At 46.9% G+C, this 18394-nt stretch overlaps 1 protein-coding gene across 1 annotated transcript in view; it reads right to left on the reverse strand.

The window, feature by feature from the left end:
- Window positions 1-18394, reverse strand: part of MAN2A1 (mannosidase alpha class 2A member 1) — a 130997-nt gene that overhangs the window by 91312 nt on the left and 21291 nt on the right. The window contains exon 3 of the mRNA XM_063453637.1: window positions 5061-5321. Coding sequence (XP_063309707.1) covers window positions 5061-5321 — 261 coding nt within the window. The remainder of the gene's footprint in view (window positions 1-5060; window positions 5322-18394) is intronic.

Genomic DNA, 18394 nt, shown 5'->3' on the forward strand with positions numbered 1-18394 from the left:
AGGATCCCCATCCGTTGGGCCACTTGTTCCTGCCAGCTGTGGGCTGTACTTGGAAGCTTCTTTCTCCACCAAAGCTGTGCTACCTCTAGGGACTCCTGCATTATTTATTATGATTCTCTATGGCACAGTTCTGCCTCGGCTGACACAGGGCCATACCTCTCCAATGTGCCTTGTAATCTCCACTGGAATTCCTCTTCATATGGGGACGCTGCCCAGGGGCTAGCTCGCTCCATCTCTTGCGTTCCTCCGCAACCAGGGACACTGCACGAATGCTAGCGTAGCCCTCAATTATAAGTACATACGATACCGGTGTCTCCGAGCCGCTTCTCCTCGCACTAGGACGCCATCCCACCGCTGCAATGAATCGCCTGGCACCCCGACTGGGAACCTCCGTTTGACGGATGCTCCTAGTGCTTCCCTAGGGCTCCAAGCACTCCACTAGACACCATAACCACCGCAGACAGCTTGGTTGGGGTCTCGCCGTCTTCCACCCACTCTAGGCCCAAGACCAGGATCCAGCTTCCAGTATGTAGACCTCTCTTAATCCACAGAGCAGGAACAGGAAAAAGCTCTTACAAGAGCTTAGTGATTATATTCTGGGGAGTATAATGATTATAGCAATCCCCAGAGTGTAGGTAGTTCCCCAATCCCCCAAACATGAGCCGAAACTTCATGAAGGGTAGAACAAATCTGAAGCTTTATTGAACAGCTTGAGTTTTTATACAGTTTTTCCCCACAAGGTTGACACCCAGGTGGACCTTGTGGGGCACAGGACACAGAACAAACCAATAAAAACAGAGGTTTACAAGCAGACACTCCCCTACAGTGTACACAATTCCTCCCCTCTGCCTGTGATACAATTGGCTAACTCAATTACCGTATTTTTCGCTCCATAAGACGCACTTTTTTTCCCCTCAAAAGTGAGGGGAAATGTCTGTGCGTCTTATGGAGCGAATATGAAGCTTTACTTACCTGTCTTGCAGCGTTGGCCGGCAGCACAGGGCGCACCGCGGTAGTGGAACTTGAATTTCATGTTCCGGTTTCCGGCGGGACTGAAAGGAAGTGCGCACTTCCTTTCAGTCCCGCCGGAAACCGGAACATGAAATTCAAGTTCCACTACCGCGGTGCGCCCTGTGCTGCCGGCCAACGCTGCAAGACAGGTAAGTAATTATGGGACAAGGGGAGGGGGACAGTATGGGAGGGGGATGAAGTCTATGGGGAGGGAGGGGGATGAAGTCTATGGGGAGGGAGGGGGATGAAGTATATGGGGAGGGGAGGGGGATGAAGTATATGGGGAGGGGAGGGGGATGAAGTCTATGGGGAGGGGGGGGAGATGAAGTCTATGGGGAGGGGGGGAGATGAAGTCTATGAGGAGGGGGGGGAGATGAAGTCTATGGGAGGGGGGGAGATGAAGTCTATGGGGAGGGGGGGAGATGAAGTCTATGGGGAGGGGGGGGAGATGAAGTCTATGGGGAGGGGGGGAGATGAAGTCTATGAGGAGGGGGGGGGAGATGAAGTCTATGAGGAGGGGGGGGAGATGAAGTCTATGGGGAGGGGGGGGAGATGAAGTCTATGGGGAGGGGGGGAGATGAAGTCTATGGGAGGGGGGGGAGATGAAGTCTATGGGAGGGGGGGGAGATGAAGTCTATGGGAGGGGGGGGAGATGAAGTCTATGGGAGGGGGGGGAGATGAAGTCTATGGGGAGGGGGGGAGATGAAGTCTATGGGGAGGGGGGGGAGATGAAGTCTATGGGGAGGGGGGGGAGATGAAGTCTATGGGGAGGGGGGGGAGATGAAGTCTATGGGGAGGGGGGGAGATGAAGTCTATGGGGAGGGGGGGGAGATGAAGTCTATGGGAGGGGGGGAGATGAAGTCTATGGGAGGGGGGGGGAGATGAAGTCTATGGGGAGGGGGGGGGAGATGAAGTCTATGGGGAGGGGGGGAGATGAAGTCTATGGGGAGGGGGGGGAGATGAAGTCTATGGGGAGGGGGGGGAGATGAAGTCTATGGGGAGGGGGGGAGATGAAGTCTATGGGGAGGGGGGGGGAGATGAAGTCTATGGGGAGGGGGGGGGAGATGAAGTCTATGGGGAGGGGGGGGAGATGAAGTCTATGGGGAGGGGGGGGAGATGAAGTCTATGGGGAGGGGGGGGGAGATGAAGTCTATGGGGAGGGGGGGGAGATGAAGTCTATGGGGAGGGGGGGGGAGATGAAGTCTATGGGGAGGGGGGGGAGATGAAGTCTATGGGGAGGGGGGGGAGATGAAGTCTATGGAGAGGGGGGGGAGATGAAGTCTATGGGGAGGGGGGGGAGATGAAGAGAGGAGAAAAAAAATATTCTGTACAAACTGTCCCATAGTAAGAAACACTATGGGACAGTTTGTTCAGAATATTTTTTTTCTGGGTTTCTTCCTCTAAAAACTAGGTGCGTCTAATGGTGAGGTGCGTCTTATGGAGCGAAAAATACGGTAACTCTAAACAGAAAAAACATACATTTTACAAACCCCAAAAAGTACTCCAAATTACAACATATTTCCACAAATCCCTTGATAGCCCCGATCTGGGTGAACAACATATCAAAAAATCACCCAGATCGGTTCAGGGGTTCCGGAATTTCCTGAAAGTCTTATTTTTGCCCCACCGTGCATATGGTCCCATGCCAAAAACAGTTCCATACACTCGATGACAAAACACCTCTGGACAATTTAAGATGGCCGGCGCCACATGTTTAAATCTGTTCCAGTTAAAAGTCCATGGGGCAGAAACAGTACTTTTGAACATGGGTTATCACAGGGCCCATAGTCCCAAAGTAGGAGGTTGGCAAACTAGCCCCTCCAAAAACCAGTGGCGAAGTGGATTTTGTCACAGCATATTCAATGGATTGCAGCACAGTCTCGATCCAACAAACAATTTCTGAGCATTTCAGTGTATTCCCCAGTCAGGCACTCTATGTGCAGAACTGGTCCAGGCGACCCCCAGAGGTACCCAGTTCCACCTGGGAGGCAGAGTAGGCGTCCAGGGGGTTTCCAAACACCCTTCCCCAAGTGAAAATAGCCTTTTTAGTGGATCCTGGAACCAGGCCCATAGTCCATGAGTAGGTCTTCACACTTCTCCAAAAGGCTGTGGCACGGGAGCTTCCATCACCTGATACTATAGACATTATGGCAACTTTAAGCTTAATGAAGCAAATTTTGTGTATAGACCATGCCCCTGCAAGCTCACTGCTCAATTCTCTGCCATTTAGGAGTTAAATCACTTTTGCTTCTGTTTATGCTGCCCTAACCAGACCTCGCTCGCTGTGACACAGTCTGCATGAAAAGATTGTTTAATTTTTGCTTTAGAGGTTTTTTTTAGCTCCTGCTCTGTAAATTGAACTTTAATCATACACAGGAGGTTCATGCATGGTCTATTAACAGTGCAGGAGATGAGAAATTATAAATGAAACAGAAAGTGCAATAAAGGACATTTAAAGATTATATGTCCCTTCACAGGAAGTGTTCAGGACGGCTGGGAAAGTCACATACACAAAGTTGTGGCTAGAAAGTGATTTAACTCCTAAACATCAGAGAATAGAGCAGTGAGACTACAGGGGTATTATGTATACACCAAAACTGCTTCATTAAAGGGACACTCCAGGCACCCAGACCACTTCTGCTCATTGGAGTGGTCTGGGTGCCAACTCCCACTACCCTTAACCCTGCAAGTGTAATTATTGCAGTTTTTCATAAACTGCAATATTTACATTGCAGGGTTAACTCCACCTCTAGTGGCTGTCACTAGAGGTCACTTCCTGGGTTCTAGCACAGGTTTCCTGTGCTAGAGCGTCGCTGGACGTCCTCACGCTGTGTGAGGACCTCCAGCGTCGCTCAAAACCCCATAGGAAAGCAATGAAATTAATTTTCAATGCTTTCCTATGGGGAGACGTAATGCGCATGCGCGGCATTTCCGCGCATGCGCATTAGGCCTCCTCGGCCGGTGAGCGAGATTAGTCTCGCCCACCGGCCGACGTAATCACTAGGAGGAGCGTCGCGGAGGCGGAGACAGCGGCGAGGGACATCGCCGCTGTCCCAGGTAAGTGACTGAAGGGGTTTTCACCCCTTCAGTAACCAGGGATTGGTGGGTGGGAGGGAGAGGGACCCTCCAGTGCCAGAAAAACGGATCGTTTTTCTGGCACTGGAGTTTCCCTTTAAGCTAAAGTTGTTTAGTGTCCCTTTAAGTGGTTTGGAAAACCTCTAGAAGCAGAAGGGATCTTTATGATCGTAGATTTTTTGGAATATAAAGAAGTCTGTAGTGCTCAGCTTTGGCAAGTGTGCATGTCATTAGTGATGACGACATCTCCCCCCTCTGGCACCGTCCCCACGCAAATTGGGCTGCTCTGCTTATACATTTTTGTCTCTGTCCAGTCCTGTCCAGGACCTCTGTCTGGCCCAGCCTCCTACTCTGGTGCATGTCGCAGGCTGAGTGGATGAGACGGGGGTATAATTCACGTCATATCCCCGGATAGCACAGCTCGCAGCTGGCGCCTAGTAATGTAGCTGGTCTGCTGAACTGGATCCGCAGATCAGAGTCAGAGAGAATGCTTCTCAGGAACCTGATTGCACAAGGCTGAGATGTAAATATGTAGTTGTATGACTGCCTGACAGTCTATTTGTGAACCTTTTATGACTGTGTATCTGAATAACTATGTATGTGTGCCTGTATGAAAGAGACACAGTAGGGGGAGGAAAAACACAGGAAGTGGCTGGGGGGGGGGGGGGAGGAAACAGATACACAAAGAGGCTGGGGATAGAAAGATACAGAAAGGGATGAGTGTAAGACACACTAAAGTGGGGATAAACTACACTAAATGGGGTGTAAGACAACAGGGCAAAAGAGTAAGACATTCAAGAGAGATTATATCAAACACTAAAGGGGCTAAATTCAAAAGGGGGTTACAAGACACATTAGTGAATATGCATTTTTTTTGCCGGTGGGGGCTCTAGGTAATCACTATAGAGTTCATAGTAAATCGACCAAAGTCCCCAACCGTTTATTCCTCCCATGTAGAGCTGAGATTCCATTACCTGAACATTTGATTTCTGGCCCCCACTTGCAGAAGAAAACTGGCAGTCTTCATTACTGATGGGAAGGATTGCTGGTGCTGATGGGAACAGCTGAGAATATGATCCATTGCTAAAGTTTATGGCTTCTGGGTTCTTTTGACCGTCTTTTACAGATTCACTTAGGTTTATTACGGTTTCCCTTATATTGGTTATGATCTCATTATTTTCTGCTAATAGACGCTCCAAATTATCAATTTTTTCTTGTAAGAGTGATAGTTGACCCTGTAGAAAAGAAAAGAAAATATATTAAAGAAAATTCTAAGAATATTATATGTATTAATTTCTTCAATTTCTAGTTTAAGAGCAGAGTGTTATATCATATAGAACACAATATAGCTTTTTCAGCCCATATTATATCTATTCACAGAGTAGTAGCAAAAATAAATTCATAGCTGGTAAAAGAAAGTAGGAAGCGGTTTAAAGTAAAGTCCAAAATGCCAGCAATATAATGAGTTTCACAGCTGGCAGGATGAAATCCATTATTATAAATATCAAACAGCTGAACCATAGGAAAATAAACATTTTATGCTTTAAACTTTTTTTGTCCTGGTTTCTTTTAAGAAAGTAGAAGGAGGAGAAAAACAGATTATGAGCTGGATAGTCCAAATGATGCAGAAAAGAAAAAAAAGATCCCGAGAGATAAATCGCCACAGATCGAAGGCACCCACAGTAAAAAATAATAAATATATATATAAAACACACAGAGGTGCAAACACAAACCTTAATGGCTGACCACGTATGTTCCATCAGCTAGCTAAAAGTACTATGTAAACATAGAGCCCATGTTCCTAGTTGTTTAATTACAAGGTTAGCTCAACATCCTGATAAGCCTCCCACGTCACCAGGTTTTTGGACATTTTCATGCTGCAACAGTTGTCAACCTTTATACTGCATTTTGCTTATATAAGGGCTGTGTAACCAACAAGAAATCAAAGTAGTTTTGAACTGCACTTATTTGTGTATCATTACTGCTTCCAAAGTTGTTCATACTGTTGCCTATTCACCGTATCCTGTACCAAAAAGGATGATCAGCTGTACCAAGAGAAATTCCTCACAACAAATATATACTTTTCCTTTATACATGCCCACTGTAATGGGAAAAGGCTTTTTCACATACCGTACATCCCAACATTAGGAGATACGCAATCAGGAGGGCTGGGCAAGCCTAAGAGGGGGCGGAGCCAGTGACCCACAGAAGAGCAGAATTAACCTGGCTGGCTGGCCTCCAGGACCTTGCAGAGAGCGCTCCTGAAATATTCTCTGCATGGTCCTAGTGCCCATGCACAGCACATTTACTTATGCACCCGTGCAGTGCTCAGTTGTCCTCAAATGCAGAACACCAGAGAACTAAAAATCAAGGAGGCAAGACAGGATTTAGAAATGGTGACCGTTTCCACGAATCCAGGACTGTTGTGGGGCCTGTTCTTAGAGAGACAGCAGGGTTATCCGCTAAAGTGAGAGCAAAACAAGTAGCAAGAGAGGTGAGATTAAATTCAATTAGTCTGCCCTTCGGTGGGTCCCCGCTCAGATTTCAAGATGGTTTTAGCTCATCTTGTGCCATTAGAGAGAGAACATATCTGAAGCATATCAGACTGGTCCCACCCATACGGGCAGTCCAGATCGCTTGCCAATTGTTTTTCTCTACTAAAATGAGAGCCGATAGAAATTTAAAGTGATTTTCAAATTCAAGGCCAAAATAAACAAACTAAAAACAGAATTGATTTGAAGAATTTTTCCACTTCAAATATTTTGGCCCCTATTTTGAAATTCACTTCTCTTCTGTAGTGAAAAACCTCTTCCTGACAACCACTGGGCCCACTTCCCCTGGGAGAATGAGTCACACAGTTTTCACACTAACTCTGCAGAGAGCATTTGATTGGCGCAGTGCGTTGATTTACCTTGCATGCGAACTAGCCTTCCAGTGCTTTCCTCTTGGGCATAATAACGGGGCAAAACCAGCACGTAAAGGGCTAAAAGGTAAGCAATACAAACCTCTCAAACCCTCATGGGAGAATATGAACCCTAAAAAGGTAGGGGGACACTATAGATTTAGAAATACATGTTTCTATGTCCTATAGTATTGAAGAAACATTATAGCGCTAGGAATACATCAAATGTGACGGCAGATAAGAACCATGCGGCCCATCTAGGCTGCCCAATTTTCTAAATACTTTCATTAGTCCCTGGCCTTATCTTATAGTTAGGAAAGCCTTATGCCTATCCCACGTATGCTTAAACTCCTTCACTTTGTTAACCTCTACCACTTCAGCTGGAAGTCTATTCCATGCATTCACTACCCTCTCAGTAAAGTAATACTTCCTGATATTTTTAAATCTTTGCCCCTCTAATTTAAGACTATGATTTTCTTCTTTTAAATAGTCTCCTCCTTTACTGTGTTGATTCCCTTTATGTATTTAAATGTTTCTATCATATCCCCCCTGTCTCGTCTTTCCTCCAAGCTATACATGTTAAAGGACCATTATAGGCACCCAGACACTTCAGCTTAATGAAGAGGTGTGGGTGCCAGGTCCACCTAGGATTAACCCTTTCTGCTGTAAACATAGTTTCAGAGAAACTGCTATGTTTACTTTTGGGTTAATCCAGCCTCTAGTGGCTGTCTCATTGACAACCGCTAGAGGCGTTTCCGCGCTTCTCACTGTGATTTTCACATTGAGAATGCGCATTCAGCCGATAACGGGGAAAGGAGGCGGAGAGTCTCCAGTACCGAGGGAGCCCGGCGCTGGAGAAAGGTAAGTGTTTAACCCCTTCCACTCCATCCAGCCCAGCGGAACCGGGACCCTGAGGGTGGGGGCACCCTCAGGGCACTATAGTGCCAGGAAAACGAGTATGTTTTCCTGGCACTATAGTGGTCCTTTAAGATCCTTTAACCTTTCCTGGTACGTTTTACCCTGCAATCCATAAAAGAGTTCCCTTCTCTGAACTCTCTCCAAAGAATCAATATCCTTTGAGAGATACGGTCTCCAGTACTGCATAGAATACTGCGTGTGGGGTCTCGCCATAGGTCTGTACAATGGCACGAGCACTTTCTGCTGCTACTTCCTCTCCATATTTATTTATAAAATATTTTACCAGGAAAGATACATTGATATTTCTCTCATTTTCAAGTATGTCCTGGGTCCACAAAACATTTAATTGATTCATTAGGTGCAATAAAATACAAAAACAATATTAATACACAATATATACAAAATTTTACATGGAACAGGTAGGAAATATATAATCAACCATGACGGGTGCATTTTGATTTGAGGTATGTAGAGAGGGATCTCTTAAAGTACTTTAGGCTTGGGGAAGATTTGCGGGAGGTCGTTCCACAATTCCAGCGCTCTGTAGGAAAAGGTGGATCGGGCAGCTTTCTTTTTGTATTGAGGTAGACTGAATAAAGTGCTGGTACTGAATCGGAGGTTATAGGAGGTGGGAACAGCCGGGGAGAGCATTCTACTCAGGTAGGGTGGGAGTTTCCCAGAAAAGTTCTTAAACACAAGAGTGGAATGATGAAGGGTGTGTCTGGATTCCAGCAACAGCCAGTTTAGTTCTTTTAGCATGTCACAATGATGGGTCCTGTAATTACAATGTAGCACAAGTCGGCAGAACGAGTTATACAATGTGTTGAGTTTATTAAGGTGGGATTGTGGTGCAAGTGCATATACTACATCCACATAATTAATGATTGGCATCAGCATTTTCTTTACAATCTTTTCCTTTACTGTAGGGCTTAGGCAGGATTTGTTTCTGTACAGGACACTTAGTTTTGGATAAAGTTTAGATGCCAGTTTTTCTATGTGGAGGCCAAAAGATAGATTGGGGTCTAAAAACATACCCAAGGATTTGAAAGAGTGGACTGCGGTCAGTGTGCTATTTGAATTAGTTTTGATGGATAGGTGGGAATTGTGTAATTTAGGTATTGTTCCAAAGATCATTGTAACAGTTTTGTCAGTGTTTAGGAAGAGTTTGTTTTTTGCGATCCACTTTTCTACCTCTGTAAACTGGTCTTGGAGCACAGCCTCAAGCTGCGGTAAATCGGATTTGCTTGCATAGATTACTTTGTAGTCAGCGTACATGTGTACATTTGAGGAGTTGCAGACATTAGGCAGATCATTTATAAATAATGTAAATAGTAGGGGGCCGAGAATGGAACCTTGGGGAACACCACACGTGACTGGGAGAGGGAGGGAGTCGCTGTCAGAAATGGACACATATTGCGAGCGATCCGATACATATGATCGAATCCAGGTTAGCGGACAATCACCAATACCGGAGTTTTTGAGTTGTGCTGTAGAATGTCGTGGTCTACTGTGTCAAAGGCCTTTGCAAAATCAAGGCATATAGCTCCAGTTAGGTCTCCTTGTTCCATACCAGTTTAGATGTCATTGCAAACTTTTAAGAGGGCAGTTGTAGTGGAGTGATTCTGGCGAAACCTGATTGATCAGGTGTCAGATAGTTTGATTGTTGGTAGTACTCACATAGTTGCGTATGGACATATTTTTCTAAGATTTTTGACAATACTAGGAGCAATGATATTGGGCGATAGTTAGAAACCAAAGTAGTGTCACCACTTTCATGGATAGGCACTACTCTTGCAGTCTTCCAAAGTTTAGGTATGTATCCAGACACCAAGGATTTGTTAATTAGGGTTGCAAAAGGTTTAGTAATTGCCGGCGCACTGAGCTTCAACAGCATTGCTGGGATTTGATCAGGTCCAGACTGGTTTTTCATTTTTAGGTTATTAAGGTGTTTTTAATGACACTAATAGGTACAGGTCTAGAAATGAACTTGTCTATATTGGGTCTTTGCAAATTTAGTGGGGCCTGATCCACATTTGTAGTTTCAGTGGAGCATTAGACAAAATAATTGTTAAAGGCATTTGCTACATCTAAGGGGAGTTGCAGGGTTTGGTTATCCACTTTGACAGTGGAGGGTTGGGAGTGGATTGGGGGAGTTTGTAATTCATTTATGACTTTACAAATGTTTCTAGGGTTTGATAGGTTATATTGTTCAGATTTTCACAGAAATATTGGGACTTGGCCAATTTGGTTTGTTTTGTGCATATATTTCGCCATTGTCTATACGCACAGTGATCATTCATAGAGCCAGTACGCTTAGACTTTGACCACAAAGAATCCCAAAACTGGTACATTTGGATGAGGTCAGCTGTGATCCAGTTCATATGTGCTCCTTTTACTCTCCTTACGCAGCAGGGCATGCAAATTCCAAACTTGTAGGAGTTTAGACTGAAAGAATTCAACAATACAGCCTAGATCTGGGATAATGTTTAATCTGTGTCGTGGGAGGTTCTTGATGTCATTAAGAAAGGATTCAAGATTACATTTTTTTGAAGGACCTGGTGATTTTAACCTTGGGAAAGGATTTAGTAGCCTTTATTTTGCGCACGCAGTACACTAAACAGTGATCACTGAAACTGTTAGGGAGAACACCTGGGTTCTCCCGGATTCTATCAGGAGAAGTGGAGAGAATCCAATCGAGCAGGGTATGGTTAAGGCTTTTAATGTTTATGCAAGTTGGGGAGGAGATTAATTGCGTTAGCTGCAAAATCTTAAACAGCGAGCAAACTATTATTTTTAGGATTCAGTCAATCAATATTAAAATCTCCGAAGACCAACAGTTCACTTTTTGGGTTTTGAGCTATGGTTTCACTAAGGAGATGGGTTATGTCAGATAGGGAATGCACTGGGGAGCTAGGTGAGTGGTAGATTCCTGCAACAATGATTAATTTACTGCACGGGATCTCAATTGTGCCAGAAAGGAAATCAAAGGTGGTAGGAGGGCTAACATTTTGTAAGGGGGTACACTTTATGGAATTGTCAACATCAATAACAATGCCTCCTCCTCTTTGATCTGTCTTTTCTAAAACATCAATAACCCTGTATTGGAATGGCAGTATCTGGTATTTTAGTTGTTAACCACGACTCTGAGAGCACAATGATTTTTGGTTTGTAATGGGAACACCAGGCTTGCAGTGCATCCAGTTTAGGGAGTAAGCTACGGATCTTGCAGTGCACAAAAGAGAGGCCTTTTTTAGTGGGGAGATGCTCCATTGTCTGCCTATCTTTAAGTCATCTGAAATAATTACTCCTGAATCCCTTTCCTCAGATGTTGAGGTAAGGACTGTATTAAATATTCTATACTATGCCCTTGGGTATTTACACCCAAGATGCATTATCTTTCACTTATCCACATTAAATGTCAGCCACTGCCTTACCCATTAAACAATATTGGAATCCAAACTCAAAGACTTACTGATACGCCTTTTGATATTTATGCTTTAACAAACATTACTTTTTTATTTGTAAATAATGCTTGAAACAGATCACATTTTCTGAAGGACAAAATAACCAAAAATACAACGAACAAATGAAACTCTTAAGAGACTGGATTTCCTCCCCTTAGTGATGTTTTAACATCCAGAAAAAGGTATCCCCCAGAGATCAATTGAAGGTGACATTTTAAGAGAAATGTCAGTAGGAGGACATTAGATAGAAATGTCTATGTGCCTCTATCCGTTATTTTAAGTTTTGTAAATCTTCTTTTACAGAATGGTTTCTAATTTACTAATTAGAGTATTAATTTCACTACGTCCAGCAATAAACCAATAAATAAATAAACGGGGAAAAATCAAGACTACTTCAGGCTTACATTTGGGACTGCACTCCATAATCTAAATACTAATCAATCAGGACAATGTCAAAATATAAATATATATATATATATTTATTATTATTTTTTTTACACATTTAAAAAAAAATAAAAACAATAAAAACAATAAAAAGGCTGTTAAGTAAACACTGTTTTGGCATGAAATTAACCATAGGTTCAAATCCCCTAGACATGCAAAATACACAGAATCAAGGAAGGGAGGGGGCATTATACGTTAACCCATACTTTTTTTTTCTACTGTTTTCCTGGATTCTTAAGTCTGCTTTCTTGGTCTCTGGCAGCATTGGGTTTGTCAGGATATAAGCACAACCAATTCACGGTACTGAAGTGTTAATTGTGCAAAAATTCTGATCATGCAGAGTATTTAAAATGTTTTATTTCAGTAATAAATACCTTTTTTCCCCTGTGTAAATTTATCTCTCTCAGCTGTCAGTCAAACAAGTGGAATACTATTACTGGTTGCCAAAATTAGTCACGTGCAACTTTTGCATCTGCACACAGCACATTAACTACTCTTGCCTTGGACAGGCTGCTTATGGCTGGGCGAGTTCCAGATTTGAAGCGCCTGCTGCCAGGCTCTCAGGCACTTTAACTTCTTTCCTAGGTGCAGTGGTCAAAGGCGGGATAAAAATAAATGATAAAAACGCAAGCTACTTTGATGGGATTTTAAGTTCACGTCCAGTTAAATTCTGGGTGAAATTATAGGGAGTTGAAATATACATGATACAACCACTTGTTAAAAAAGCTTATGTGGAATACAACTTGATCTAGTAGTTGGCTGAGCCTGATGAAAATTCTAGGACACTATAGGCTACATAACAAGTTACTCATTTAACAGGCATATAGTAAATGGCAGATCAAGAAACAATCCCCAATTATTATTTTTAAACATGTAAATCTCCATAAAGCCACTCATTTCTAACTCAGCTTTGGAATGGAGATTTATCTTTAAAGTAACACTCTAGGGTCAGGAACACAAACATGTATTCCTGACCCTATTGTGTTAAAACCACCATCTAGCCCCCCCGGGCCCCTCATGCCTCCATAAATATAGCAAAATCTTACTTGTAGTCAAGCCTGAAGCTGTAGCTCTGCATGCGGTTTGCCTCAGAAAAAAACAAGCCGTCTGCTGACATAAGAAGTGGTGGCCTGATCCAATCACAGTGCTTCTCCATAGGATTGGCTGAGACCAACGAGGAGGCAGATCAGGGGCAGAGCCAGCATGATTCAAAAACAGCCCTGGCCAATCAGCATCTCCTCATAGAGATGAATTGAATCAATGCATCTCTATGAGGAAAGTTCAGAGTTTGCATGCAGAGGGTAGAGATACTGCATGTTTGGATGCATTTTAGGCAGCCATGACCCAGGAAGGATCTCTAACAGCCATCTGAGGAGTGGCCAGTGAAGTTATCACTGAGCTGTAATGTAAACACTGATTTTTTTCTGAAAAGACAGTGTTTACAGCAAAAAGCCTGAAGGTAATGATTCTACTCACCAGAACAAATTCAATAAGCTGTAGTTGTTCCGGTGACTGTAGTGTCCCTTTAATGGTTCTCTGGGACCCAGCACTAACAAGGAAGTAAGAGCTAGGCATACAAAGCTGGATCTTCATTCGCTGCAGAGGCTATTTTTGCTGCTAATTAGGTCTTTACAGCATAGGAAATTCATTATGCGCATTAAAAACATATACATCCATTTTTGGACCCTTTATGAATGTATTTGGCTTATTAATACATTTTGATCTCTCTAAATGTTCTCTTCACTTGAAAATGCTATAGATACATAAAACAAACAGAATGCGTGCACATTGAAGACCCACACTGTTACCTTGGCTGTTAGTGAGATCTTTAGGGAAGGCAATAAAACTAAGTGGCCAGCATTGAACCCTATATTACAAAATATGTCACACCAAACCATGACAATCATTTAGCAAAAAGCATATTGTTCATAATGGCAAGATTGTAGCCATCACTGTATGTCATCCCAAATTACCTTGTACAACATAATCTGTCTATTGCACAAGATCCCTCTTACATGGAGCACATAGTACAGTAATGGCAAGATCACAAAGTATACATTTAGCATGAAGTGTGTTTTACACTGTTAACAATAAATCTATTAGAGATGTCAACATTCTGGAAACAATCTCAGGTGCTGTAGTAGAATATACTGATGGAAAGCAGACGTATCTCCCAAAATATACAACATAAAACATCCTGTATAAGGTTGTTCCCTTTTTTATTGGATCTCCATTCAACATTCCCAAGCCCTGACATAATCTGATAAACGACTTATTGTACAATCCAGCAGAAGATTATGGGATTAAGTAGTTAATCTAATGAGAGAAGTTCAAATGATCACAGAGGATGATCTGAACTGCTCTTTAAAGTGAGAACAACCGAACAGCAATAGTTTACGGAGTTAGACAGTGTTGTAACCCATGCTGAACCCAGACCACGGGGAGAGAATCTTTCCTATTGTGCGTGCATGAGCAACCAGTAGCCAAAAGTTTTTACTGACAGGCCTAGCGTGAGTGATTTTTATAAATTGCCGCCATTAAAGCCAACTATCAGGATTAAAGTAAAATTGCTTTACAGATGTTGTTACTCATTTTTTTGAAATTTGTTTTAATAAAAGTGGATTTTTTTTTTCCTTTTTCCTTTTTTCTTCTATGTCAGAATAACAAATGTTGTTTAGTGCTGGTCTCTGCCATGGTCTAATTAAAAGGTCTTACTATCTCACTAATGCACCATATCTACAGCTGGACTTCAATGTGAATTGAACCTTTAAGTTGCCATGCCACATTGTGATTGTTTACCATAATGCAGAAAATCATATCAAGACCCTGTGACGAACAGAACCTTGCCACAGGCTTTTGGAGGGGCCTGCATGCCAGCCTTTTGCCCCAGGACTGTGGAAAGGCTTTGTTCGTGCCTTGGTCTGGTTCGGTATATGGGATTTACCAAACGAATTACACTTATGCTATTCGTATGTCAAACCAACTCCTGAACAGTTGGACCACCTGTAAGTGGAGTGTGCAGCTCATTACACCTATTAACACCTCTTCACCCCTCAACATAGAGCCTCATCTTATGTGTGGAGTGGACAGCTATAATCACTATAGCGATTGCTATACTTTTTATACTCCCTTGGATTACAACTCTAGCTCTTGTAAAAGCTATCCTGCTTTTACTCTCTGGATTAGGCGAGGTATACCCACTGGAAGCTGGATCCTGGTCTTGGGCCCAGGGTGGGAGGAGGATAGCGAGACCCCAAGACAGCTGTAACGCTGGCTGTGGGGTTTTCAGAGGTTTGTCCCTGCAGGCTTTCTTATGTAAACACTGCCTTTGCAGTGAAAAGGCAGTCTTTACATTACTGACTAGTAACACCACTAGTGACAGTCACTCAGACCGCCACTAGAGATGCTTCCTGGGTCTAGGCTGCATTATCAGTATTGGCATTCAACGTCTCCAGACCCGCGTGGAAATGCTGAATGCTCCCCATAGACACGCCTTGAGTCAGGAGACGAAGGCGGAGCGAAGTTGGATCAGCTGCAGCAAGACTGACACGCGCTGCAAAAACAAGCAAAATCTCCCTTTTTATGTAAAGCAAGGGGGCTGGCGTCTAAAAAAAGGGTGATGTTACCACGATAGTGTCAGGAATACATATTTGTACATAAACAATCCATATATAGGAATACATGTTTGTGTTCCTGATACTATAGTGTTCATTTACTGTACTTTTGAATATGCTAAATAAGCTTTTAAAATATTGAAACCTTTATGCTTTTACTATAAAATCAGAATATTGAGGTGTGCAATACAAATGGTATTCTGCAACAGAGAGCATAATCTACTTGCTTTTAAATTATTATACTGGTAAAGGATAACTTGTCACCTCAAAACTGCGAGAGGAGGCGCGAGAGGAGGCGCGAGAGGAGGCGCGAGAGGAGGCGCGAGAGGAGGCGCGAGAGGAGGCGCGAGAGGAGGCGCGAGAGGAGAGAGAGAGAGGAGGCGCGAGAGGAGAGAGAGAGAGGAGGCGCGAGAGGAGAGAGAGAGAGGAGGCGCGAGAGGAGAGAGAGAGAGGAGGCGCGAGAGGAGAGAGAGAGAGGAGGCGCGAGAGGAGAGAGAGAGAGGAGGCGCGAGAGGAGAGAGAGAGAGGAGGCGCGAGAGGAGAGAGAGAGAGGAGGCGCGAGAGGAGAGAGAGAGAGGAGGCGCGAGAGGAGAGAGAGAGAGGAGGCGCGAGAGGAGAGAGAGAGAGGAGGCGCGAGAGGAGAGAGAGAGAGGAGGCGCGAGAGGAGAGAGAGAGAGGAGGCGCGAGAGGAGAGAGAGAGAGGAGGCGCGAGAGGAGAGAGAGAGAGGAGGCGCGAGAGGAGAGAGAGAGAGGAGGCGCGAGAGGAGAGAGAGAGAGGAGGCGCGAGAGGAGAGAGAGAGAGGAGGCGCGAGAGGAGAGAGAGAGAGGAGGCGCGAGAGGAGAGAGAGAGAGGAGGCGCGAGAGGAGAGAGAGAGAGGAGGCGCGAGAGGAGAGAGAGAGAGGAGGCGCGAGAGGAGAGAGAGAGAGGAGGCGCGAGAGGAGAGAGAGAGAGGAGGCGCGAGAGGAGAGAGAGAGAGGAGGCGCGAGAGGAGAGAGAGGAGGCGCGAGAGGAGGCGCGAGAGAGGAGGCGCGAGAGGAGGCGCGAGAGGAGGCGCGAGAGGAGGCGCGAGAGGAGGCGCGAGAGGAGGCGCGAGAGGAGGCGCGAGAGGAGGCGCGAGAGGAGGCGCGAGAGGAGGCGCGAGAGGAGGCGCGAGAGGAGGCGCGAGAGGAGGCGCGAGAGGAGGCGCGAGAGGAGGCGCGAGAGGAGGCGCGAGAGGAGGCGCGAGAGGAGGCGCGAGAGGAGGCGCGAGAGGAGGCGCGAGAGGAGGCGCGAGAGGAGGCGCGAGAGGAGGCGCGAGAGGAGGCGCGAGAGGAGGCGCGAGAGGAGGCGCGAGAGGAGGCGCGAGAGGAGGCGCGAGAGGAGAGAGAGAGAGGAGGCGCGAGAGGAGAGAGAGAGAGGAGGCGCGAGAGGAGAGAGAGAGAGGAGGCGCGAGAGGAGAGAGAGAGGAGGCGCGAGAGGAGAGAGAGAGGAGGCGCGAGAGGAGAGAGAGAGGAGGCGCGAGAGGAGAGAGAGAGGAGGCGCGAGAGGAGAGAGAGAGGAGGCGCGAGAGGAGAGAGAGAGGAGGCGCGAGAGGAGAGAGAGAGAGGAGGCGCGAGAGGAGAGAGAGAGAGGAGGCGCGAGAGGAGAGAGAGAGAGGAGGCGCGAGAGGAGAGAGAGAGAGGAGGCGCGAGAGGAGAGAGAGAGAGGAGGCGCGAGAGGAGAGAGAGAGAGGAGGCGCGAGAGGAGAGAGAGAGGAGGCGCGAGAGGAGAGAGAGAGGAGGCGCGAGAGGAGAGAGAGAGGAGGCGCGAGAGGAGAGAGAGAGGAGGCGCGAGAGGAGAGAGAGAGGAGGCGCGAGAGGAGAGAGAGAGGAGGCGCGAGAGGAGAGAGAGAGGAGGCGCGAGAGGAGGCGCGAGAGGAGGCGCGAGAGGAGGCGCGAGAGGAGGCGCGAGAGGAGGCGCGAGAGGAGGCGCGAGAGGAGGCGCGAGAGGAGGCGCGAGAGGAGGCGCGAGAGGAGGCGCGAGAGGAGGCGCGAGAGGAGGCGCGAGAGGAGGCGCGAGAGGAGGCGCGAGAGGAGGCGCGAGAGGAGGCGCGAGAGGAGGCGCGAGAGGAGGCGCGAGAGGAGGCGCGAGAGGAGGCGCGAGAGGAGGCGCGAGAGGAGGCGCGAGAGGAGGCGCGAGAGGAGGCGCGAGAGGAGGCGCGAGAGGAGGCGCGAGAGGAGGCGCGAGAGGAGGCGCGAGAGGAGGCGCGAGAGGAGGCGCGAGAGGAGGCGCGAGAGGAGGCGCGAGAGGAGGCGCGAGAGGAGGCGCGAGAGGAGGCGCGAGAGGAGGCGCGAGAGGAGGCGCGAGAGGAGGCGCGAGAGGAGGCGCGAGAGGAGAGAGAGAGGAGAGAGAGAGGAGAGAGAGAGGAGGCGCGAGAGGAGAGAGAGAGGAGGCGCGAGGGGAAAGAGACGGGGGGGGGGAAGAGACGGGGGGGAAAGAGACGGGGGGGGAAAGAGACGGGGGGGGAAAGAGACGGGGGGGGAAAGAGACGGGGGGGGGAAAGAGACGGGGGGGGAAAGAGACGGGGGGGAAAGAGACGGGGGGGAAAGAGACGGGGGGGGAAGAGACGGGGGGGAAGAGACGGGGGGGGAAGAGACGGGGGGGAAAGAGACGGGGGGAAAGAGACGGGGGGGGAAAGAGACGGGGGGGGAAAGAGACGGGGGGGGAAAGAGACGGGGGGGGAAAGAGACGGGGGGGAAAGAGACGGGGGGGAAAGAGACGGGGGGGAAAGAGACGGGGGGAAAGAGACGGGGGGGAAAGAGACGGGGGGGAAAGAGACGGGGGGGAAAGAGACGGGGGGGGAAAGAGACGGGGGGGAAAGAGACGGGGGGAAAGAGACGGGGGGAAAGAGACGGGGGGGAAAGAGACGGGGGGGAAAGAGACGGGGGGGGAAAGAGACGGGGGGGGGAAAGAGACGGGGGGGGAAAGAGACGGGGGGGAAAGAGAC

This window comes from Pelobates fuscus, chromosome 5, assembly GCF_036172605.1.
Source record: "Pelobates fuscus isolate aPelFus1 chromosome 5, aPelFus1.pri, whole genome shotgun sequence".
Classification (NCBI taxonomy): Eukaryota; Metazoa; Chordata; class Amphibia; order Anura; family Pelobatidae; genus Pelobates; species Pelobates fuscus.